This window comes from Propithecus coquereli, unplaced genomic scaffold, assembly GCF_000956105.1.
Source record: "Propithecus coquereli isolate 6110/MARCELLA unplaced genomic scaffold, Pcoq_1.0 Scaffold27, whole genome shotgun sequence".
NCBI classification, from domain to species: Eukaryota; Metazoa; Chordata; class Mammalia; order Primates; family Indriidae; genus Propithecus; species Propithecus coquereli.
The window spans coordinates 7,589,899-7,616,786 of NW_012148285.1; the positions used below are offsets into that span (position 1 = coordinate 7,589,899).

The 26,888-nt window shown below is 46.6% G+C and overlaps 1 protein-coding gene across 3 annotated transcripts in view; it reads right to left on the minus strand.

The window, feature by feature from the left end:
- The window catches only part of GRIN2A (glutamate receptor, ionotropic, N-methyl D-aspartate 2A), a 356,110-nt gene extending 329,564 nt beyond the window's left edge, over window positions 1-26,546 (minus strand). For 2 of the 3 annotated variants that reach the window (XM_012647586.1, XM_012647587.1), the window contains exons 1-2: window positions 25,718-26,213; window positions 23,877-24,308 (exon numbers count right to left, since the gene is read on the minus strand). In XM_012647586.1, coding sequence (XP_012503040.1) covers window positions 23,877-24,290 — 414 coding nt within the window. In that variant the 5' untranslated portion in view covers window positions 24,291-24,308; window positions 25,718-26,213. Of the gene's footprint in view, window positions 1-23,876; window positions 24,309-25,717; window positions 26,214-26,445 lie in introns of those variants that run through there. The other variant, XM_012647585.1, reaches the window with a different exon arrangement.
- Between the last annotated feature and the right edge of the window lie 342 nt (window positions 26,547-26,888).

Genomic DNA, 26,888 nt, shown 5'->3' on the forward strand with positions numbered 1-26,888 from the left:
GCAAGATGAGTAAGTTCTGGAGATCTGCCAGACAATATAGTGCCTATAGTTAACAATACCGTATCATGAGCTTAAAATTTTGTTAAGAGAGATCTCATATTAGGTGTCCTTACAACAAAAACAAAAACAAAACAAAGAGACACAAGGAAACTTTGGAGGTGAAGGATATATCTATTACCTCGATTGTGGTAATGGCCTCGCAGGTGTATGTACATGTCCAAACTCATTAAATCATGTACATTAAATGCGTACAGTTCTTATATGTCAATTATACTTCAATAAATGGTTTTTTTGGAAAAAAAAAAAAAGATTGCCCATGAGTTGAAGCTGAATGAGAGTACATGAGGGGTTATTACACAGTCTCTCTATTCTTGTATGTTTGATAATGTCCATGATAAAAAATGTATTTTAAAATTGAAGTCAATTTAAAGAAAACTAATCAAAATAACAATGTAGGTCAAGGGTCAGGATGCTTTTCTATAAAGGACCAAATAGTAAATATTTTAGGCTTTGTAGGCCTTGTAGTCTCTGTGGCAACTGCTTAACTCTGCTGTTGTGGCACACAAGCATCCACAGACACTACATTCATGAATGGGTGTAGTTCTGTTCCAGTAAAACTTTGTTTACAGAAACAGGCGGCAGGCCATAGCTTGTAGACCCCTGAGGTAGGCAATGCACTGATAAGGCAAAATCCGTGAAGGTGGCCTAGTAAGGACTGAAAGAGGGAGAAGAGTATTCAATTCTTTGCACCCTGTGGCCCCTTCCCTTAGGGTGATGACACAGTGGATCTTTCCTTTCCTTGACTTGCCTTCCTGGGCATCACACTGCCCTGGTTTTCCTGCCACCTCACTGGTTGTTCCTTCTCAGCCTCCCTGACTGTATCTCCTCATCTTCCCAACTTCTCAATACTGGAGAGCCCAAGAGTTGGCAAATTATAGCCCGTGGGCCAAATCGAGTCTGCCGCCCAGTTCTTGCACAGAGAGTTCTATTACGATCCAGCCATGTCCATTCATGTATGTATTATCTGGCACTGCTTTCGTGCTACAACGGCAGAGCTGAGAAGTTGCCACAGAGATCAAATGGCCCACAAAGCCTAAAATATCTTCTATTGGCCCCTTGCAGAAAAGTATGACCTAAATTATTAATCATGTTTCCCTTAAGCTCACTCAATTTTTAAATGAATTTTTCATTATAGAAATTCTCAAATCTACAGGACTAGAGAGTTCCATGACATTAAATACTATCTAAATGCCGACAGCTGCATCTGCAACCCTGGCTGTCTCCTGAGCTCCAAACTCACATATCCAGCCAACAGATTTGACATCTATTTCCACTTGGATGTGAAATGACTCGATAACATGGCCACAGCAGAGCTAGAGACATCTCCCTCTTCTGTCTTCCCCACCTTGACGAACAGCGTGCGAACCACACCACATCAAAACCCTAGGACTTTGCCCATTAGGGCAACCTGAGCAAAGGATATACCAAAGTTTTCTGTATTGTCTTTGTGCTAACTTTTCTGTAAATCTAAAATTGTTCCCAAATTTAAAAGTTCATTAAATAAAAACCCTAAGAATCATTCTTTCTCTTTCATGCTTCTCTTTCTCTCACTCCTCACATCCACTCCATCAGCAAGTACGGAGCTGTCCACCTTCCAAACATATCCCAAATCTGATCATTCTCACCACCCCCGCCAATAGCTCCTAGCTCAAGCAACCGTGCTGTCTTGTCTCCACCTGGATTGTAACCCCCTCCTAACTGTCCTCCCTGGTGCATCTCTCTCCCCTCCCCACTCCCTTCTATCAATGCAGCATCCAGAGTGATTTTTTCAAAAACATAAAGTTTGATCAATCTTTCATTCGAACCCCTCTAGTGGTTTCCAATCACACTTGGAATAAAGTCCAAATTCTTTTCCTGGTCCTGTGGGAGCCACAAGTCCTGTGGGAGCTTCCCTCTGTCCACCTCTCAGAACCAGTCTCCTCCCACTTTCCATCTGATCCCTCTGCCCCAGCCAACTAATCTTCCTGCTGTTCCCTGAGCATGCCGAGCCCACCCATCCCTATCCGGCCAGCGTCTAGACACCCGCTGTCACCCTCTGCCCACCCTCCACAGGGCTCACTTCCTCATGTCCTCAGACAGACTCCTCCTGGTCAACCCATCCTAAATACTCCACCCTCACTCATCCCTAGCACTCTGTCTCTCACCATTCTCTGCTTATCTTCCTGCCTAGCACTTACAGCTATCTAAAATTACCCTATATGGTTATTCATTCTGTTTAGAATCTACCTTCCCCTCTGCAAAGTAAACTCCCTGACTGCAGAGATCCTGTCCATCTTGTTTATCGCTGCGTCTGGTGCCCTGAATCTGCCTGGCACGTGGTGGATACTCTGTTGAATATCATATCTGTCGAATTCCACCCTGGAGAAGTCAAAGGAGGCGATGGTGGAGCTGGAGACTGAATGATGATGAGGTGGGCATATGTTAATTTCTTTGGCTGCATCACAACGACCACAAATGCCCCTGGGAAACCCTCACTCCTTTCTCCGCCATCTTGGCAAGTCTATTAAATGCCCTCCCTGGATTGAGACCCAAGAAACAGGATGCTGAGTCCAACAGGCTTTTTAATTTTGAACAGCATGACTCCAAAGTCCTGCTTGGACCCCTGAGCAGTTTCTGTCCCCCTAACCCCAAGAGCTGCCTTGGCCATGCCACTTGTGCCTCTCAATTTTGTGAGCTCCTTCCTCATTTCTTTCCAACTTCAGCTAGCCAGAAAAGTGTCTGGTGCTTATGAGCAAAGAACTGTCCCTGCCCATTGGGTGGGGAGGGGTGTTGTAGACAGAGGTAACAATTTGCGCCAAGGCACTGGAGCATGAAGCAATAGGAAACAGTGGAAAACCAAATGTTCCTTCAAGGTACAGTCTCTCGCCTTTATCAAAATTACTGTAATGGCCACTACCATCTTGTGTTTGTCCAGTAATTTCAGCTGTTCAAAGAAATTTCAAATCCATTAACACAGAGGCTCCACCAAGGCCTCTTGAGTTCGAGGCATTAAAGGCTCACCAGGTGGAATTACCAACCTGTTATACACACAAAATATCTCAAAGTCACCAAGGCAGCCCAGCTTCTGTCTGACCTCTGACCCTCCTCATCAGACACTGCAGCCGCAGGTGAGACACTCATTCAAAGCAGCAGGAAGATAAACGCTGAACCTGCACAATCGGAACGTTCTGCTGACTTAGCGCCATGTCCGCAGAGATGCTGAATTCATCCCTTGTTCTGAGAAGGAGTCACAGTGTGCCTGAGTGAGCCCATCTCAGGCACCCTCCCCTGGCAGTGGCCACCAGGGAAGCCAGTACCATGGCGGTCTAAGCAAGAGAGAACCATAGCACTGAGCAAAAAAATCAAGACATTGTAACCAGAAAATTAAAACATCTGGCAGATCCAAGAATGTGGCTGGCACCATTTCCATTGGCCCCAAATTAGCATCATAGTCGAGAAGAGCTAGGGTTAAAATGCAGACACCCCCCGCTCCAACCAAAATGAGCTGCATATGGCTCTCCATACCCACCACGTACTTGGCCGCCTACATGTCTTTATTCATGCTGTTCTCTCCAGCAACGAAACTGCTTATTTTTGCCAAAGTTAGCATTTAATATGGACATAATTACGGTTCAACTCAATGGATCCCAGGTGCCAATCTTTCCCCCCAGCTCCACTATTGGAATCCTACACATCCATTAAGTCCATTCTGACCCCATTACCACCACCCCTGACTCCTGGTCACTCACTCTGAGCTGGGTCATTCTCCTACGACCTCAGCTAATGGCTCTCTAGCTTTATAAACCTTCTTGGTTTAGTATTCAGTTCACCATAGCCTGATAAACTCACTCTTCCTCAAGTTAAATCCATTTTATCTTCTTGGCAGGCAATGGCACTGAAGTCAGAACTCTCCCCATAGCCACACCTTAAAAGATGGTACATCCAGACAATAGAATATTATTCAGCGCTAAAAAGAAATGAGCTATCAAGCCATGGAAAAACACTGAGGAACCTTCAATGCATATTACTAAGTGAAAGAAGCCAGTCTGAAAAGGCTCCATACTATATGATTCCAACTATATGATATTCTGGAAAACGCAAAGCTACAGAGACAGTAAAAGGATCAGTGCTTGCCAGGGGTTGGGGTTAGGAAGGGATGAGTAGGCAGAACACAGGGGATATTTTAGGGCCCTGAGAATATTCTATATGATACTCTAATGGTGGATACATGTCATTATATATTTGTCCCAACCCGTAGAACGTACAGCACCAAGGGTGAACCACAATGTCACTATGGACTTTGAGTGACAATGATGTGTCAATGTAGGTTCAATGTGTCAATGCAGTTAGTTGTAACAACTGATGGGACCCCGGAAGGAGGGTGCCCCTCAGCAAGTCCTGAGCCACTCTGAACCTCGTCTTTCACATCTGTGTGATGGCTCCAGGTAAACACTGTACGTCCCTTCTGTGATCTCTGCCAGTTCTCATGTTACGTAATGTGACTTTGACACCATCAATGAGTGTGATGTTTGGCACTACGGTCTGAAGTGCCATCTTTTCCACTGAAAGAGCTCAAAGGCTCAAGGAATTTGAAAAGAAGAGACAAGAGTAAATAATCATGCAGAAAATCTGTTTTCAGTGGTACGAAGGACCCTGGACAATGAAAGGAATGGTGTAACCTTGAGGCCAGGACGACTGTCCGCTTCCCTGCCCCTCCCCTACTCTGCACACACACCCCTGTCTTCTTTCTTCCCAGGGAACCGCCTGTCCCCTACAGTGATGTTCAACACTCTTGCCACCCACAAGAGCAGCCATTTCATGGCTCCACCCAAACGTGATGCAGAAAGAAAGAGGAAAGGAACCATGCCATAATGCTGGGCTGCCCACTCTTCACATGTGGTCAGCTGTGTAGCAGAATATAAATTTTAAAAACCTGAATAATTAAACTGTCACTTCTTATTAGAGGAAGCACATTCCAAGATGCAACTAACAGGGGAAAAAAAATAAGGGAAGAAAATATGTTAACAGAGGCAGTGTGGCTGCGGTGCTCGCTGCTCCTGATCTACAATGACAAGATGGTCCATCCCGCAGGTAGGCACAGATTTGCTCTTTCCAACCACACCCACTAGGCACTGGGGGAAAGGAAGAGGAAAACGGCTATGGCGCGGATAAAGAGGAGGAATAAGTTCATGTGGGGAGGTCATTCCATCTGTCATGTGGCACAAAAGATACCCAGGGCACAGGAGGCAGGGGAAGGCCGTTGCTTCAAACCTAAAAAAATGGAAAAGGGGCCTTGGAGCCCTCGACACGCAAACCTCAAAGGACTTAAAGGCAAAGCAGGGCTAGCAATGGCATGTTTCACACTGTGTTTCTTTTTAGGGTTTTCCGGGTTTTCATAGACTGTATCTCATCTGATCCTCGTAAGAAGGCAGAGAGGTGATCACCCACGCTTTGCACAAGTGAAGACAGAGGTGGAGGGAGAACTCCGTGACGGAGTCAAAACCACAGGCGTGTGGAAGAGAGACCAGGCTGTCCAGTTCTCCCGGTGTGTGCCGTACGGGAGACAGAGAGCCTAAGCGTGGTGGGGAGGGTTGTAGGGAGGTGATTCTTGGATGCCTGGCTAAGGGTTTAGATTTTTACCCTGAAAATAATGGGACGATATATCACCAAAGTTTTAAGAGTAGAGAGTAAAATGCTCAAAGCTCCCCTTTGGGGGTCACGAGCTGTGGCTGATGGTGAGGATAAGAGCAGGGAGGTCAGAAGACTGGACTCAGAGTTCAGGTGGACAAGTGACAGGGACAGAGAGGAAGGAAGTCACCAAGAGTTGGGCAGTAGAAGAATGGACAGACCCAGAGGGCCACGTGTGGTACCAAAGATGGTTTCATGTCTTACATAGACCAAGACACAAAGTAACATTAAAGCACGCAGGATAAAGCTCTGATTCTCTTTCAATCCTTCTAATTAGTCAATGAGAAAGTCTCATTTTGGTGCTAATCGGTCTTCAACACCTTTCTAACACTTGCTAATCTTTGCAAGGAGAGAATAATATGCTATGTAAGCCTCGGCAGGAAACAGTACCTAGTTATATTTTAATATTACTATTGTGTTTCCTCTTTTTTATTTTTCTTTTTAGTTTTTTTGTAATTTGCATGATTTTGTTTGCTTATTTGATTATTAGTTTGCTGTTGCCTTCTATTTACAGCAAGTGAAACTGGTTCCCATTTTTGGTAGTGATATACCACTTCCTTTTAAAATACTTTTTTTTTTTTTAAGATGTAAACAAAAGCATTGTGGGCTAAAGCACAGCGTTACCATATGACCCAGCAATCCCACTCCTGGGTATACACCCAAAAGAATTGAAAGCAGATGTTCAAATAAAAACTTGTACACAACGTTCATATAGCAGCACTATTCACAATAGCCAAAAGGTGGAAACAGCACAAATGCCACCAACTGATGAATGGATAAACTAAATGTGACATATCCATAGGATGGAATATTACTCAGCCATAAAAAGTACCGATACATGCTGCAGCATGAATGGACCTTGAAAACATTATGCCAACTGAAAGACACCAGACACAAAAGGTCACGTATTATATGATTCCATTTTATCCAAAATAGGTAAATCCACAGATACGGAAAGTAAATTGATGGTTTCCAGGGGCTGTAAGGGTAGGGGAAATGGATAGTAACTGCTTGATGGTTACTGGTTCCTTTTGCCTTGATGAAAATGTTCTGGAACCATACAGAGGCCTACACGATGGCCCCCAAAGATACCCAGGTCCTGGTCCCTGGAATTTGTAAATGTTACTTTATATGGCAACGGGGATGTTGCAGATATGATTAAATTAAGGATCTTGAGATGGAGAGATTATCCTGACTATGGGGGGGGGGTCTAAATATAATCACAAAGATTATAACAGGAGGCAGAGGGAGACTGCACACAGAAGGCAATGTGACCACTGAAGATGCCACAGTGCTGGCTTCAAAGATGGAGAAAGGGGTTACCAGCCAAGGAATGTAGTTCTGGAATCTGGTCAAGGCAAGGAAACAGAATCTTTCCTACAGTTTCCAGAGGGAGCACGGCTTTGCCAACACCTTGATTTCGGTGCAATAAACATGATTTCAGACTTATGCCCTCTGGGGCTGTAAGAGAATAAAGATGTGTTGTTTTCAGCCTCCATGTTTGTGGTAACTTGTTACAGCAGCTGTAGGAAACTAATACGGTCCTGGACCTAGCCCCTTTACTAACCCCCTACTTTGTTCAAACATCTACCAAGCACCTACTGTGCCCCAAAACTGGGTGCTGGAGTCATAAATATAAGTGGGATACAGTCTCCACAAACTAAGAGAGCAGGACCGCACAGTCCGCAGGAGTGGACCCAGGGCAGGTGAACTTTGGAAGGGACGAGACTCGGACAAGGCTGTGTCTAGCTTCTGAATTCCACCCCAGCCAAGACACCAGTTCTGGCTTTAGGAACAAAAGAGAAGGCTGCACGATGGGGACCTCATCAGAACACATATTCTCAGCAGGATCAAAGACCCATCTACATCTCTCATGTGGTCTCTGTGTGGCTGACAAGTCCAATTTTTGATACTACTTGGAGGGGAACAGAGGCTTTCCAGTGTGCAGTGGAACCAGAGATTTTGGCTGTTTTAACGAATTCTTCTAACCCATTGCATTTACCCAAATCGAATGTAAAAGGTAACAGATTTGCTTGAGAGATAAAACTCGATCTCAATGTGTTTTGGAGAAGTGCTCAATTCACAGAAAGCTCATCATTAATTTCTTCTCCCTCTTTCTCTCCTCCCCAGGTATCCTGAATTTCTCGACTCCCTTTTCCCCTCCAGGCACAAAAGTGACAGGGAAAATTGGCTTGCGAAGAATTTGGTGGAAGCACATTAGTTGTTCGGACAAACCCGTGAAAGACCATGAGTGAACTACATGATCATCCCTCTCAAAAACGTATTAAGCACCGATGTGCACAAGCCTCCGTGCCTTCTCCGGTCGGTTCCGTAACTCCATCTGCAGTGGTGTTCCTCAGCCACCAGAGCCACCAAAAAACACTGACATCCTCAGGCACAAAATCCTGCTTGGTGTTCGCAGTCATAACATTTGAAGAGGGAACTCAGAGTTAGAGCAGCTGCAGCTCAGGTATAGAAGAGGAGCAGGAAGGGGCTTGGAATGAAGCTTAAAGCACCTCCCAACCTCTCTCGGTTCATGCACTCGGGCTGCCGTAACGAAGGACCACAGACTGGGTGGTTTCGACAACAGACACTTATTTTTTCACGGTTCTGGAAGCTAGAAGTCCAAGATCAAGGTGACATCTGGGCTGTTTCTTCTGAGGCCTCTCTCTCTCTGACTTGCACATGGTCATCTTCTCCCTATGTCTTCACACAGCCTTTCCTCTGTGTGTGTGTTTGTGTCCTAATCTCCGTATAAGGACACCAGTCATATTGGATTAAGACCCACCCAAATGACCTTATTTTACCTTAATTACCTTTTAAAGACCCTATCTCCAAAAAGTCACATTCTGAGGTACTGAGGTTAGGATTTAGCATATCACTTTTAGGGGGACACAGTTCAGCCCATAACACTCTCCAGCAATAAAATCCAACTATCCCAGGTTTCTCCTACTTTTAGATGAAGCCAGAGATGCGCCTCTTTTCCCTGGAAACCGTTGGAATTTGAAAACCTCCACGAACCAGGACGGGGCTAGAGAATTTTCCACTTCGGAGGAGGGAGAGAAGCCAGTCTCCCCAAGCGGCCTAGCACATGATCCCGCTGAGGCTCATCCAAGGCTCTCTTTTGAAAGTTGATCTTTAACGAAGTTAATTTAGGCCGCGGAGTATTTTTTTGGGGCGTTACAGGATTATTTTTATGCTTCTGCAAATGAGCACATCACACCCCAAAACCAGAGGCTGAAACAGGCCCCCTTCATTCAACCCTAAATGAAAACAGGAATTGTTTGGGAATCTCTTGCCCTAGAAGAGAGGGAACAAGGGGGTGGGAGTGGGCGGTGGGACGGACAGCTGGCTCCGACTCCTGGGCCTGCCGCTTTCCTCCCTGCTGGTGGAGGATCTCGAGAGCGGGGCCAAAGCAGCAGGCGCAGGAGGTAGGAGGTTAGAAGGAAGCCCATTTCTGTTTCCACATTTTAGGAAAAGGAGCTTTAAAATGTGCTCAGCCCCACCTCCCCATGTGAGGGCATGGCTAGCCCATGGCAGAGGAGACAGCCAGCCTGTGCCCTGTTCTAGAAAGTTCCCTGAGAAACCTTCTGCATACGCATTGGCATAAAAGACACATGAGCTCTCACGAATACCCTAACCGGTGTGCACTGGTGCAACCAGGCTGGTTATTAAAAGACTGAAATGCTTCGGTTTCTATTGCAAATAGCCACAGCCTCCAGGGCCCGCAAGTGCCCCCTGCCACTCTGCCCCTCTCTCAGGAAGCCCCCACCTCCCCAGAAGCAGCCACTAGAGGACCCACACCTGACACAACAGCGGCTCCAGAATCGCATACAGCAGGTGTCTATTCTGATGGGTCTGTGATCCTGCTGTCGTGGTTAAATATTTTGAGTGTTCCCCACACCTATTAATATCAACCCTAAATCCCTCCTAGTTTTGTTTAAAACTCATTCTAATGCCCCTGGTCCCACCGTGGACACAGAGAACAGCTCCTTCTTGCCACCCATGCGACATCCCTTCCCTACTGCCCGGCAGTTACTGTTACGACCCCTGCCTGCCTCTGCTTTCCTAGAGCAAAGAACAAACAATGGCTCCATGTCCGCACCACACCCCACAAAGCCTGCAGTGTGAGCATGTCCGTCTCAGGCCACCGGGACGTGATTCTCGACCTCACCTCCTGGAGTATCGTAATAGTCAGGTCCCACAAAATGATGTTCTGCTGGGAAATTTTACATTTTAAAGCAGTTCTTCAAATAACATGGATATAGAGACAACGGGTGAGCAATGCCTGGTGACTAAGAATGAATAATCACAGAACTCCCTGCCAAGCTTCAAAATATTTATTATTTTTTAGAAATTCAAATTATTTCACTGTACTTGATATTGGAATCCATCATTCTCTGAGGTTTTCCATTTACACGACAGGAAATATCAAAGAGGTTAAGACATGCAATACCTAAGGAATATAAAAGGGGTGATTAAATTAAAATATATTCCACAGCAGGTATCATAAAAGAGATGCAAATTAAAACAATGAGATAATATTTTCATCAAGCCAATTAGAAAAAATGTTGTTGGCAAGTGCTGGCCAGAGTTAGGTGATAGAGGTACTTTAAGACGTAGTTACTAGAAGTGTCTAGTGGTCTGATCATTCTGGAAACCAATTAACATTATGTATCATGAACCTTAAAAATCTTTAATTTCAGTCCTAGGAGTCTATCCAAAACCAATAATCTGTCATGCTGACATCTCATTACAAAGATGTTCACCAAGGTGCTGGTTTTAATAGCAACAAATTTGAAGAAATCTAAATTATCAAGTAAATCATGATGTATCCATAGAATGGAAAACATAGAAGGGAGAAATATTTGAAGCGAGAAATATTTAGAAATAAATTGAAATTCTCATGATAAAATGTTAAGTAAATTACAAGCCATCCATGAAATTATATAATCAGTGTGTATATTTGTACGTTTGCCTATGAGGTATGGAAGAAAAGACTAGAAGGAAATAAACCAAAGTGTTAACAGCAGTTGTCTGTGGACAGTGAGATTAAAGGTGATTTTTACTTTCTTTATACTTCTCTGATTCTCACACATCCTCTCAAGTGTGCGTGAATTAGTTTACTTTTGTATCAGCTGTGATTGTTTTTTTAAGTTATTTATCTTTTTGAGATATACACTGACATATTTACAGATGAACTATAGCGATGCCTTGGATTTTCTTTAAAATGACCCAGCAGTGCAGGGTGAATAGAGAGCTGTATGTTCATAATTGTTGAAGCTCGATTCTTGGGGCTCGTCCTATTCTCTCTACTTTTGTATGTGTTCGAAATTTGCCATGATAAAAATATTTCTTTTAATGCTGCTAAATAGCTAAGAGAGAGAGAGAGACAAAACCAATTAACCAAGGCAAAACCAATAGCAATTAACTAAAGTGCAGACTTGACCACGAAGCTCAGGTCTTCGCCCAAGGCTTGCAATTTTCAAGATCCCATCAGTGGAAGCCATGCTCTTCACCCAGCACCACCGCTGCAGCAAGCCTGTCTTTTTCTACAGCTCAACAGCCTCTTCACGTGGTTCTGAATCTATTCACCCAAATCAACTAATACTACATTTCCTCAGCCCTACAGATAGCTTACAAACAGCTCAGCTTTAAAACAATTCACCTGGAAAATATGTATTTTTTTTCAGCCCTAGGACTACAGAAAGGCAAGACGGTATGGATTTCAAATGCCACTCACTCTTCCTGGCTAGGTATTCCTAATTTGAAAAGACAAGCTAGAGCAGGAGACATTCAGCCATTTGTGACAACAAAACAGAAATTGGCAAAAAGCTCAATGTTTTGATTGTAAGAAATGCCATCCAGAGGAAAATTCAGGAGGTATCAAAACATCGCTCAAGTCTGGCAGCCTTGAGGAACGTAACATGTCAAGAGGCGAGGAAGGCTTAGACCGTAAACTCGCTTCTGGTCCCTGTGAGCAAAAAGCCTTCGCTCTGTGCTCACCCCTGACCGCGGGGGATGACGACCTGTAGGCACCTAGGACATCAGCCTCTTCCAGATCAGTTCTCCAGTTTGACTCGAGATCCCCACCCTCTGACCTCTGAATGAGGTCGCCCCTGCTCTACATTTCCAGGGTCCCCTGAGCTACCCCAACCATAGCTGCATCACACTGGGCTTTAATTGTAAATCTCCCCCAACCAGATTCTGAGTTACATCGAAGAAAACAAGTTGATCACAGATGTATCTACAGAACTTTCTGGTCCAAGGTGCAGCTCGACAAATATATGAAGAAGGAACAAAGAGTTGACCCTTGAACACAGGTTTGAACTGCACATGTCCAATTATACTCAGATTTTCTTCCATCTTTGCCACTCCTGAGACGGCAAACCCAACCCCTCCTCTTCCTCCTCCTCCTCAGCCTACTAGACACGAAAATGATGAGGATGAAGACCTTTATGATGATCCACTTCCACTAAATGAACATCAAATACATGTTCTCTTCCTTGTGATTTTCTTAATAACATTATCTTTTCTCTAGCTTACTTTATTATACGAATATGGTATATAATACATATAACACACTAAATATGTGTTAACTGACTGTTTGTGTTATCAGTAAGGCTTCCGGTCAACAGTACGCTATTAGTAGTTAAGTTTTGGGGGAGTCAAAAGTTATACATGGATTTTCAACTAGATGGGGGTCAATGCCCATAACCTCCTGCGTTGTTCAAGGGTCAACTGTATTAATAAACCAATAAGCAAATCAATTCCAAGGAGGTCTATGAGTAGGTTTCAGAGGGTCTGTGAACCCCTGAAATTGTGCATAATATTGAACGTACATTTATGGACGTCCATTTCTCTGGGCAGGGTCCATGGCCTTCATTAGATTATAAAGTGGTCCCTGACTCCTCCCAAATCACCCCAAATTATCTTAAATTCCCTGAGTGTGTATGTGGTTGACATCAGCAAAAAATTACAAATGGAAACAAACTGCCATTCCAATTAATACTTTTCCTCTTCGAATGGATGTAATACAATCACCTCTGCGGAGGGGAAGGGGTCTGCAAATCTGCAATGCATTAGTTGAGCAAATATTCTTTCTCTGAATGCTATATTGTATTATTTGGATTTTTTTTTTTTACTCTGTCCACAAACACCTATTTCAAAATAAATAAATAATTAGAAATAATCTATCCATTGCCATCCTATGGAAAGTTATACAATTTGAATGGAAAGGGAAGTATTTGGAAAGAAATTTCAGGTTTTGTTTTTTGTTAGGGGAAACAGGGGAAGTAGGCAAGCAATGGAATAGTACTTAGAGCATTTTCCACCAGAAGCAAATGTTCGAAATGCCAGAAAGTACGTCTGACAAAAAGAACAATTTGACAACTGGAATACCAGAGTGTGTTCTAGCTCTCTCCTTAGAATACCAACATGTTACTACAGTAAGATGTGCAAAAAATATGAATATACTTTAATAAGTAATAATGATTAAGTTGATGCAACTGCAAAAACACCCCATTTAGAGATCACCGGCAATTATTCTAAACATCCTCTTCTGTGGATGAGCTTCTTAGCCAAAAACATCTCCACTAGTAAATACGATGATGCCGGCTGACCTACTTACGTTTATATTTATATATGTGTGTGTGTGACTTGATATATACATAGATTTTCTACTTTTCAAATATCGTCTACCCTTCGGGATAATGTAAGGTCCTTTGGGGATCTGAGGTGATGATGCAGGGATTATAAATTCCTCCCCCATGGCAGGCAAATTTATACTGAATTACTCACACACTTGAAGAAAGTGAGGATATTGGTTTTCAGCCAAATCCAAGGGCCTAAAGCACCAAGGCTTGGGGATTTTTAAAAAATAAGTCAAGGATTTGAGAAGTACAGAATGTCAGAATAAGAGAAAACCTCAGAGGTGACCCAACCCAACCTTGCCAATGCAGGCCCAATTCTCCACCCAATTCCTGACAAACTCTTAGTTCAATCACATTCTGATAGATACTTCCTATTCTTTGAAACATCATAGTCTTCCATTAGAGACCTAATTGCCAAAGCTTATTCCTCTATCAAGCTGAAACTTTACTCCTTATAACTTCACACTCAATTCTGTCTCCAGAACAACAACAACAAAAAATTAAGACTAAACCTTCTACCCTATAACAGCCCACAGGGTATGTGAATACACCCCTCATATCCCCTCTGAGATTTCCCTTCTCCAAGATGAACATCCCTAAATATTTCTTCTGAGACTCTTAACATATCTTACGTAGATCCTACACACTCCTAAAGGCCCTTCCTTTGCATATATTGCAATTTTTGGACGTCCATCTTTAAATATTTTTCCCCAGAACTAAGTGCTACTCTATAGATAATGGTGTTAACATTGCTAGAAATATCATCAGTTGTAGCACCGAGGCATTGTTCCTATAACCCAGCTAACAGACACAAATGTTGCTCAGGTGGGAATTACCCATTCTCAGAGAAGAATTCTAGATTGCAAACCCTTCCAGTGATGTTTGAAGAAGAGGAATGTGGCCCAGTTCTGGCCACTGAGATGTAAGAGGAAATCTACTCTAATGAAAGGATAGAGGCCCCAGAAGACCAATTATTTTTCTCTCCCTTTTCTTCCTATTTTGAATGCTGGCATGTAAGGATGTGATGGCTGGAACAGAGGCAGCCACCTTGTGACTAAGATAAACCAGCAGCTGAGGAAGGCAAAGTAGAAGAATGGAAAGGAACTGAGTCCTTGATGGGTTATTAAGTCACTAAACTATACCTGAGGCTCTTTACTAAACAAAAAACTGAATGACTTAATGTTTTGAGTCACTGATAGTCAAATACTCTCTTATTTGCAACTGAAAGAACTCCTAACAACAGAAGAGATATAATGGAGCTATCACTTCCCTTGATTTAGACATTATATTTCTAGAAACGTGGCCTCCACTTTTTTAAGAGCCATATCTCTACTTAGAATCTGTTGAGCTTCTGGTCAATACAAACCAAACAAGCAAATAAACAAATAAAAACCCTGTATTTGGGTATCACAATTTCAAATGCTTCCAAAAACCATGCAGTTATTAATAACATAAATATGTGAATCAGCCTAGATATCAGATAGCAGAGTGGGGAGGCTGTAGAGAACTTGAAAATGCATGCCTTGTCCAAACACATTAAAACTCAAGCATTTAAAAATGCTGGTGATACCAAATGCATCTATGAGCCAGATTCAGCATCCACCAGGTCGTGACCCTTGCACAAACCATTCCCAAGTGAGTTGAAAAGTCTTATATCCCTCTTTCTTCAATAATGCAGAAACCCATGGGAGATATTAGTCTTTTTAAACCCATGGGAGATGTTAGTCAAAGGGCACAAACCTCCAGTTATAAGATGAATAGGTTCTGGAGACCTAACGTACAACATGGTGACTATAGTTAATTTAAAAAGTATTGTATACCTGAAATCTGCTAGGAGAGTAAATTAAGCAATCTCATCAAAAAAAAAAAAAAGGTAAACATGTGAAGTGATGGCTATGTTAATTAGCTTAGTTGTGGAAATCATTTCAAATGTGTATGTATATCAAAATATCACACTAAGGCCAAGCATGGTGGCTCATGCCTATAATCCCAGCACTTTGGAAGGCAGAGGCCAAAGGATCTCTTGAGACCAGGAGTTTGAGACCAGCCTGAACAACATAGCAATATCCCTTTCCTACAAAAAAAATAGAAAAATTAGCCAAGCATGGTGGCACGTGCCTGTAGTCCCAGCCACTCAGGAGGCTGAAGCAGGAGGATCACTTAAGCCCAGGAATTTGAGGCTGCACTGAGCTATGATGACACCACTTCACTCTACCCTTGGCAACACAGCAAGACGCTATCTCAAAACAAAAATCACACTATACACCTTAAATATATACAATTTTTATTTGTCAATTAATCTCAGTAAAGCTGGAGGGTGGGGGACCTCTAATATAGTCTGTAGTATGGATCCATCACTCCAATCTGGAAAGACAGTTTTGAATTTTAATTCCATCAAACAATATCTTAATCATTTTAGTTAAGACAACAAAAATATTGACGTCAAAATGTGTTGTCTGTTTTGAATCTAAGCCCCTTCCCTAAGCCAACGAGATTCACTAAGATAAGAGCAAAAGAATAAGAATCCAAAGTCTTAGGAGGTTCTGGCTGTATGGCTCTGAACAAATCACTGCGACTCTCTGAACCTTTATTTCCTCATCTGAAAACAGAGATTCTTTAAACAAATATTTTTGAGCTGCCAGGTTCCCCAGGCTATCACTGAGTTATTAATCCTTGGCAGAGACAAAATGAGAAACTATATATGTCTACACTCTAAATCCCTAAGCCCAGTGCAAACATATGGTCCAGTTGGTGGAGTCGTTTAGTGCAAAGGTCAACGAGGTAGTCTTCTCTCACAGTTACTTTCACACTGGCCACGTTTAATCTTCAGTTTGCCAGGATAAAACTCTCAGCAAGCCCTACAAAGGCAACGGAAGCCGATGGTTGTCCCAGTTGAGAAAATATGAATCATTTCATGTTGGACCCTCCATTTTTGAGAATTCTGTGGGTTTCATTCCCAGTTTCTTGCAGGAGATACCCTCAGATAACCACATCACCCTTACTCAATCACTTTTTTTGGTTATTAAAAAGTACATGTACATTGGAGAAAAATTATAAAACTATAATATAGATACAATAACAATAGAATTCCTGCGATAAGTATTCATTATAAGCTAAGCACTGAACTTATTTATTTTTTATCCGTGATCTCATTTAAGCCCCACAACTCTATGACGTAGGTGCTATTACCATCCCCATTTTGCAGATGAAGACATTGAGGCTCAGAGATACTAAGAACTTCCCTGCAATCACCCAGTTGGTAAGAGGTGGAAGCTGAATTTAAACCCAAACAACCTAATTCAAGTTCCAACATATTAACCACTTGATAATGACATTCTTTAAAAGACTGGTGAGTCTACCACCAGCCGTGAGTCTACCACCCAAAGATAACCGCTATTTACATTTTGGTATATTTCTTGCCGGTGTTTCCTTGAAGGTGCATAAAATTTTTAGAGCTGGAAGGGGTCTTAGAGATAACATTGTCCCAAATCTTCATGTTGCAGAAGGATAACCAGAGGTTCAGAAAGGCGAAGGGCCTTTCCCAAGGTCATATTAGTATTTGGAAATGGAATTTAGATCCTCAGATTCTTTGTCCAAGGTTTTCTGGGGTCTGCCAACTCAAGTCGATTGGTCATGGCTGCCTGGAGTATGTGTTGAGAAGGAGTTAAGGCCTGTGGACTCAACAGGACGAAGTCTTACAGGAGATTAATGATCAGCAGTGAACACAGTAGCATCCACGGCCCCACACACGCCATGGATTTGCCACCCTGCCAAGGAGCAGCCCCTGGAAGAGAAGGAGAATGCCAAGAGGGGCTCTCTTGACCCACACCAGCTGTTTTCTTCACCTGCATCAGGGGTCTCACACTGCAAGGCCTTCAGGGCCAAATATGCAACACAAATGAGTGACGTGGGCAAGCTGGGATTGAAGAAAGGAAAAGTAGCTGGCCTGTCTAACTACGGATGGCGGCAGGAGATGGGGGCAGGGATTGTTCATCTCCAGCCAACGGCTGCCATGGGGGAAAGTGGGCCCAGTGTGCCCAGGCCTTCTGATTTTTTCACAGAAGCATTAAATTTGAATTTTTTCTCCAATGCAATGTCTCCCAACTTTAAAATGTTGGCAACTAATTCAAATTTGCAAAATGAAGGGCAGGGGTTACAGGACAAACAAAACACACCAGTTAAACACACCAGAGGTTATAACCTTATAACCTCTCATTGATACAAGGACCTACCAGACTCTCTGTTACAAACCTGCGGTTCGATTCTTATTTATCCTCTCCGCACCGCTCTTTCTCTCCCTCACTTTCCCCCTTCACTCTACCTAGAGTAGCATTCTCCATCTGAGACCACCAGAGAGAAGATAAGCACCACTGCAAACCCACCAGACACAGCTGTCAAGGGCCCAGGCAATTACCTACAGGCCCTGAGGGCCATCTGGAGAGTTAGTCATGCCTGTTGGGAGGATGCCTGTTGCTCTCTGATGACTTACGTGAGGAGGAGTCGATGACTGCATCTGACATGCCTCATGGGAAGGCTAAAGATAGGTCTCCCCACTCTCCTAGGAACTACCTGATGCCCCACAGCAGGAGCTGAGTGGGCTCCGCCAACATTCGGATCTGTGTGTCTGCCATTTCCAAGAGCTTTCCGTGTCTAATGGGCAGGCCCATCACTCACATCCTAACTCCAGAGATGCCGGGTCTAAGAGCACCAGCATCCGCCTCCTGCTGGCAACTGTTACTCAGCTGTGCTCCACAGGCCTTCTGTATGTAACCCTCTAGTCTATGGTAGTCCCCAGGATGACTGGTAATTACCTGCCCACTAGAGAGAAGAGAGGATTTGGCACACACCTGTGAAATCAGTCAGCGTTTAGGGAACAAACACCACATGGAATGCCCCGAACCACACTGTGATATGCTTGTCCGGAAGCTGCAACAAGCTGGCATCGGAACCAAGGACTTGATTCGTTCAATCAACAAACATCTACACCATGTAACAAACGCAAAGGGCAAGACCAGTGCAAGGTGCCAAAAAGGACACACATACGGAATAGGAATGAATCATACTGAAGGCGGAAAAATAGAGGAATAGTCCAAACAATGGTGGTATAAACAGAACACTCTACAGCCATTTAAAGTCGGCTTTGAGAAATCTATTTAATGATAAGGGAAAATTCCGAGAATATATAATTGAGTTTAAAAAAATAAATAAAAGCAGGTTATGAAATAAAACTGGGTCAAAATCAGAGTGAACATACTCAGTAACCTCCCTCTTCTGCTCCTAAGACATAGAATTTATAGAGAACTCTTTAGTTATTTTAAAATTTACAGGGTATTGTTTGGAAATAAGAAAAAACAATCACAGATCAAAAACAGAGAAGGCTCCCTAAAAATAAATGAATCAAGAGGTGGGACTCTACAATTTCAAGCAGAAATCAAAGCCACACAATCCACAGAGGTGTGGGTCCGACATAAACTTCTCCCAGGGGACAGGATGTGGACTGGACCCAGAGTCATGCTGCTATCTGTGGATGCGGCTAGAGCATTCACCAACAGGCATAGCCAAAAAGGAAGGCCCTGTCTGTGTCAAGGAGCCAGAATGAAGTCACCTGCATAAGCCTGGGACCCAAGGCTGCCCCACAGGCTCTACAGAGCAGGAAGAGAACACTGAGCTGCTGATGTGGGCTCTGGTTTAAAAGCAAACGCCCTTACAGATAGAAGGCAGAAGAAGAAATCATAAAACGGTCTTGAAAACAAGTTCGCAAATAAAAATCAGAGAACATATGAGAACGTCCAATTAACAAGACTCTACAAACGGAAGAATTCATAACTGAAGAAACGAAGATGCTAGAGCAATCAGAGAAGAACCTTCTAACAAGTATTTTTTCTTTAAATCCTCAAAGGGACAGAGGAGGGAGTTATTGGCACAACATGAGAAGATTTATTCTTAAAACAAAAAATAGGGAGGTATGAAAAGGGATCAGTTATATATCTGGGAAATAAAGTATGTCACTGAAATTAAAATCTCAACAGAGCATCAAAATAATACAATAGACACAAATGAAAGGAGGTAGTTAACTGGAGTATAGAATTGAGGAAACCTCAAAAACACAGCACGGAAAGAGAACTGAAAAAAAAAATTTAAGTTAAGGTACATGGAGAACTGATTGAGGAACTACATATATATAACACAGTCATACACTGCATAAGAACACTGAGGTCAACGATGGACCACATATATGATGGTGGTCCCATAAGATTATAATATCAAATTTTACTATCCTTTTCTATGTTTAGATATGCTTAGATACACAAATATTTACCAGAGTGTTACAACTGCCTACAGTATACAGTACAGTATGCTATAGAGGTTTGTAGCCTAGGAGCAATAGGCTATACCACACAGCCTAGGTATGCAGTAGATTATATCACCTACATTTGTGCAAGTATACTCTATGATGTTCACACAGTGTCTAAATCACCTAACAATGCATTACTCAGAATGTATCCCCGTCGTTAAGCAACGCCTGACTGTATAAATGTATGCATATTTGGAAGCAAATAACAGAAATAAGGGTGGAAAGGAAACATCCAACAGATAGCAGCTGAGATTTTTCCAGAACTAAAGAAAAACCTGTGTCTTCTCACTAAGAAAGGCCACACAGTGAAGAGTACTAAAAGAAAAACCATATAGATTGCATAACCCTGAACTTGTGACTAAATAAACAGAGCTCAGAAGGAAACGCACCAAAGTGTCAGCAGTGATTACTCAGGTGATAGGATTTGGAGCGAGGTTTTTATTTTCTTCTTTAAACTTTAATGTACTTTCTAAGTGCTCCACAATGAAAAGACATTATTTTTATACAGTGTCTGTGGACGAGGAGCATTCGTTATTTCAAATACACATATACAGATAAACACATTTTTTTTAAAAAAATCTGCCCTCAAAGGACTTATACTCCAGTAGAGGAGATGAGGGATGTATAGAAACAACACATAAAGAAAAACCCAAGCGGATACAGCCCTTGGCAGACACAGCTAAGTTCTGAGCCTTGCCTTGTCTGCCATGAAGCAATTAGACATGAGGTGGGGGAGCAGGGAGGTCGAGGACCCTGAGCAGAAACGGAAAGGTTTAGTCTGCATGCCGGGTTTACTGGGATTATTACTGCAGCCAAAGTGTATTTCACTTAGGCAGGGCCAAAGTGACCAAACCAAGACAAGATTACAAGTTTATCTACATCAAGTATTATTTCCACCTCTAATTTAATTATATTGCGAGACCACCCACTGATGCAAGCAAAAATTAATACCTCCATTGTAAACTAAATTAACACCACAAATACCTGCCACATTTGAACACCATTTCAATTATCACAAGGCTTTGTTCTTTTCTTCACGGGTCAGGCAGGCTGAAGGAAAGGTTAAAATGTGGGGGGTGTATGTGCATGTGTGTGTTCACTTTAGCTGATAATCAAATTAATACCATTCTTATCCATTCTTTTCTTGTTGCCACTTTAGACGTGAAAATAACACAGCTGTGTTCGGGGTGGCTTTACCATCATCATCTTAGGGGGAGGCAGAGAGGCCTTGTCAACTGGGGGAGGTTGAGACAGTGGTCAGAACACCATTGGCATACCCAAGCAAGGCAGAGTTTTAGGCAACATCCCATGACTGCTTTTTTTGGACCCACATAAACTGCACTCGGTGTTCAGCTCTAAATGAAACAGGTGGCATAGACATAAGCCAACTAGATGTGTTACTAATGGAAGGAAGGGCTGTTCACATCTCAATCTCTTTCCTTTCTAAACACATCCAGATTTCTCGAGATACCACCCTTTAAATCAACTCCTCTCGGTATCACCTGCCCACCCCATACACGGGACCCAGCATCTGCCCCGATGTTACCTCTGCTGACTTCTTTGATTCCCAGCCACTTGTCTTATCTCCCTACAGTTCTACCAGAATCACAGAGTGTGGGGGCAACCTCTCCAAGACCAACAACAATGGGGAGTATGGAATTCCCTTCACCATCTTTGAACCAATGGACCCCTTCATTCTTCTCCTCTCCATCTCCTCTTAAATCTCTCTCATCTTGACTTCTCTGGAAATGTTCTTTCTCGTCTTCCTCTTGCCCTTTCCTGCGTGCTTTCTTCTTCCTTACTCTTGAGGGGGATCATGCTTTTGTCTCCATCCCCATAAGGCAGTTTCACCCCACAGGAGAGAAGGAGGTTTCCACCCAGGCTTCCTGGGCTTCTCAAAATCCCCTTTCTAGTGCCCCCTTCGAGGGACGCACAGTTGCTGGTCTAATTGGCCTGACGTTCACTGGGTCAAGATTCACTAGTGGGCAGGGTCACTGCGTATCAAGAGGGTGCTCATCGACAACGCTACTCTCTGTTCCCGCCTCCCTGCCTGCAGCTGGATGGCTAAGCCAGGTGAAAGCCAGAGCCACACACCTGCCAGCTTCGAAGAGAGAGAGCTGGAAGCCTACTCAGACCTCCCAGCCTCAAGCCATCTTATCCAATTCAGCTTTTACCAGATTTCTCCACGGGTTGTACCGGACCCTCACGAATCCAGACATTTCACTTTCAATATGGTTTCTGGTTTTTGTCTGTTGCTCCATCAGTCAAAATTTCAGAAGGCAGGAAGGATCCGTGGTAATACTTAGATCCCAAATCATACCCCATCCCCCTGCTGGAAACTACTACTCTCCTCCTTCTTCATGCCCTCATTACAAGCCTGGTCCCTCCTATGCACTAGCCCTCTAGGCTGCGATTTGCTGCACCATGGCTCAGTGCCTCCCATAAATACAGGAGTAATTCTTTCTCCCTCCTGAAGATGGGATGACATAGTTAAAAGTATGGGCTTGATTTGGTGGAATCTAAGGTCACAGCTTGTGGCCAGAAAACCAGCTATCTGGTTCCATCACCCACAGTGTGGTCTCGGCAAAGTCTCTTAACTGTCCCATGCCTCAGTCACTTCGCCTGAACACTAAAGGACGTGCCAGGAAACCTATGGCCCTTTCCAGTTCTGAAGTGGCTTATACGTTGGTGGAAGAGCATGGCTATTCCCTGCTTTCTTCATCCCAAAGAAACAGAGAGGTGCTAGGAAAATGCTCAGCCATGCCGAGGGATTCTGCTGGGCTGCAAACCATTTAAGAATGAATGTTTAATAAGATACATCATCAGCTGTGTAGTTCAGCTGGACATGCTGCAGCCAAGGAGACCTGAAAGAATTAATACAGTTCCCCAAGGAGCTGGTGGGAATTGCTGAGGCAGAGGCAGAATCAGATTTGATGAATATAAAAGTGTTTTGAGAGCGTCAAAAGGCAAGTGCTGTAACAAATGTCTGCTCACACCACTAGAATAGCTCCTGCTATCTAAGCAACGCTGTCCAAGAAGGTCTCAGAGCTAGAGACCACGGCACACAAGTACACTCACCCCTCCCTCCCCCTCTTAGTCCCTAACCCTTTCTTGGGGCTGAGACAGAGGCACAGTGCACCAACAACTCCAGGGCTTCCCTGCTTTCTCATTCCTCACGTCACCTCTCCAGGCCAACCTTCTTTCTTCACTCCACACTGGAGCATGATTCCGAAACCAGGTCCTCATAACATCTCATTCAAATCGTCCAATCTCTGTCCCCTCTTCTCCAAACCAGTGCTCCCAGGCAGTCCACAACAAGACCCTCCCTCTCATTTTAAGCCAAGAGATGTGGGCGCCCTTTCCTGCATTCTGGAACTCTTTGACTTTACTGCGCAGACCCATCTTTGGGAGCCAACTCCCCCACGTAAGGGCCTTGGAGCCCCTGCCATGAAGTGTCAGCCCCACACAGGGACCACGCAAGGAGAGTGCCAGGCCCTCCATGCTCCAGGTCTGTTTCAGTCCTCCCCGCCCAGCCCCACTCCCTTAGAGGACCAGGTCTCTCCTGTGCTCCTCTAGCCCAGGGCTTCTCAAACTCCCCATGTCTGTCCCTCTCACGGCAGAAAGTCCGGAGAAGCATGACATTTCTCTGTCCTTTTGTGCTTGACCCAAAAACTTTGCATTTTATTCCACAACACACACACAATAATTTTTAAAAATAGTTTTAGTCACTTACCATGCAATGGAAAAATGGGTATTTTTCCACAAAACAAGCAGGTAAAATTAACAGCATGGGAATACGAGACATACAGTGTCAAGCGCTGCCAGGCCCACCTCTGTGCCCTACAGTACTTGGAAATCTCCAAACATCCCCCCACCACCGTCCCCCATCCTACTTCTGCACTTTCTGAGTTCTTCCTGGCACACCAAAGTGCCTCTGAGCACCCCACTTTCAGAACCAAGGCAAAAGTTATTTCCATTGGTTTCCGGGTTAGAGAGGCAGGACCTGGTTCTCACTAGGGCCAGTGGCCACGAACCCCACCTTTGGATCAAGACAGATGCTAAGGGCGCCCGAGGACCTGCGGTGGCTGCCAAGTAGCTGACATCCCCCCAGGTCTTGGCAGCCCATCCCCTCCCGGTCTTACCTTGTCAGCCATGATCATAGATGCGCCCCCGTGGATGCCCAAGATGGGGACGAAAGTCTGTGAGGAGATAAAATCCAGCATCTGGGCCACGGCCTCCTGGTCTGTGTCGTCCCCAAACACAAGGCCGTGGATGCGCGCCCCGGACATGAGGTCGCACACATGCGTGATGAGACTCTTGGGGTCGGTGCGGTTCATCAGCAGCGCTACCACGTTCACGTCCAGGGACAGCCCCGCCCCCTGCTCCGGGCCCCACAGGGTTCGAAGTTCGCGCTCCGTCACGTCGTGGCTGTGACCCAGCATCACAGCGATGTTCAGCGCGGGGGGACCCTTCTCCGCCGCCGCGCCCTGCGCCGGACCGCGCCAGACCAGAAGGGTCTGCAGCACCAGCAGTGTCCAATAGCCCGGTCTGCCCATAGTCGCCACTTACGGTCCCTGCAAGGTGGAGAGGGAGGGAGGGAGGGCAGACCGCCGTGAGCAAGGGGCCCAGACCAAAGGGATGACTGACTGGGGCCCCCTGCTCTAGGAGCCAGGTATGGAACCCAGCCCCAGCACAGGCTGCTGGAATCACTGACTCCATTCCCAAGCCCCGACGCCACCCACACGCCTCAACCCGTCTCCAGCTCTGTCGACAACTCCAATCCGAGCTAACTCTCCATCCCTGTCCCCAAACCCATTCTCACATCCAGCCTCCTGCACGTCTCCTGTCTCCAGCCCCTTCCCCACCCTGGACTCTGTCCACACCCCACACCGCATTCCTCAAGTTAGCTGCGGACCACAGCCCCTAAGCGCCAAGCGAGCCACGGACGCCCCAGCTCGTGGGCGCACGGAGCGAACCGTCTATCCGCCCCCTCACACAGGGGACGGCGCGAACCAAGTTACGGACCCCGCCCCCTGCGCGCACTACGGACCCGCCCAGGCGCGCGGTGGCGGTATCCTCGCGCGCTCTCTGAGCGGGGTGACTGACACCGCCCCTTAAAGCCCGACGGGTGCACCACAGACCTCGCTCCACGCGCGGCACCAGCCGTGGACCCCGCTCCTCTCCCGCAGGGTACACCTCAAGCGCTTGGGAGTGAGGACGCTTCCCTGTGGGCCCAGGATCCCCGATGCCTGAGGGAACTCGGGGCCGCCCCACCTCGGTGTGGAGGGGCTTTCACCTCACTGCAGGCGCCCCAGGACTCACCCTCTGCACGTGCACGTGCACACACACGCGCCCACACATCCTCTCGCACGTGTGCAATGCAGAATTCCAGAGAGTAGGCGCGTCCCTCCGCGGGCCAGCGCGTGGGAGCTGGCAGAGAACGTGCGTGGGGGGAAAGGTAGGCTCCCAAGAAGCTCCCAGACGGACGTGGACAGCCCCTCCCCAGCCTTTCTCCTGCGGGGGCTGGTGCCGAGTCTGAGGTGCACGTGGGCAGTGGGCCGCACACGCTCAGAGACACGCGCGCTTTTCTGCGCACATCCGCAGGCCGCGGTAGCGGTGCCCACGGCCGGCCAGAGTCCTCACGCGTCCCCAGGCGGGGCGCACACATGTTCCGCGCCAGGCGCACAGCCCCGTGTGCCTGCACATAGCAGCACAGTCGTGCGCGCGAGCACAGGCGCGCGCCCCTCGGGGCGGGCGCGGCGGGAGCCGGGGGAAGTTGGGGCGAACTCGCGGCGGCCGCGGGGCTCTCCGGGTGAGCGCGGCGAAGCGCGGGGCCGCAGCGCCCCCTGGCGCTCCTCCCGCGCTCGGCACCCGGCTCCCTCTCCCGCTCTCCCTCTCTCGCCTCTCCCCTCTCCCGCTCTCTCTCCGGCCGAGCCTCCCTCCTCCCAGACCCAGCGAGCCCGGGTCTCCCGCTGGGACGTACCTGTAGCCCGAGAAGGTCGAGGATGCTGTGGGGCGCGCTGCGCGCACGAACATCTCGGCCGCCTCAGCAGCCACCGGGTTTAGCGGGTTCCCGCATGCTGCGGCCCCCGCGCGCTCCCCTGGCTGTCCCGCGCTGTCGGCATCGCCCCCACAGGGGGCGGCTATCCCAGCCGGAGGCTCTGCAGCAGGGCTCTGCCGGTGGAGAGAGGGAGAGGCAGGTCAGCCCACCCGCGCGGGGAGGCTGCAGTCTGCAGTGCTCACAGCCCCCTGTGCGCCCGGGAGGCTAGACCAGAGGCGGGGAGCTGGAGCCCCGTGCCCGAGACGCCCCCGGTGCGGATCCCCAGACCCCGTGGCTGATCATAGGCGCTTTGCTCCGGGGCGCACAGAATGGGAGCCCCAGGTTGGCCACCCACGAGAAGCTAACTGGGCACCTCCGACCTCACCCCCTACCACCTCCCCGGTGCCTACTGCTCGGAGTTGTGCGACCAGGAGCCGCTGAGCGAGGGGGGTAGGGAGGGGATGGGGGGGCTGGCTGAGTTTGCGACGAGCAGGCAGGAGGAGAGGGGGAGGGAAGGACGCGGGCTCCCGCGATCCCGCTTCCCCGAGGGAGGTGCGATCATTCCCACGCAGCGACCCTCTTGCGATCCTGCCGCCCCCTCCTATCCAGGCCTCCCACCTCCCCCTTCTCAAGGGGGCCCCCCAGACCCCGCGTCCCGCGCCAGCACTCACCGCAGCCTCTCTCCACATAGTTCTCAGCAGTGGCCGCTCCTGGTCATCTCCAGGGCTGATGGCTGCGGCCGCGACTGTCAGCGCTCACCCGGCCCCATGATCCGGCGAAGCCCTGGGAGCCTCCCTCCAGGAGCCCTAGCTCAGCTTCCTGCCCCGCTCCGGACAGCAGCTGCCCGGTCCTCTGAGCGCGCCGGAGCACCCTCTCCGCAGCCCAGCGCCGGGCTGGTGTGTGCGAGGGCGAGTGTGCGTGTGAGTGACTGTGGAGCGCGCGCGCGTGTGGCCGGGGATCCCCGCGGTCCCCGGCCGAGGGAGGCGCGGGCGGGGGAAGGCAGCTCCCTCCGGGCCCTTAGCTGCGAGGGCCAGCTCCGCGCCGGGCGTTCGGTTCCCCACTTGCCAGCGGGAGTCCGGAGAGTGCCTGGCCACCCTGGTTCACCGCACTGGCA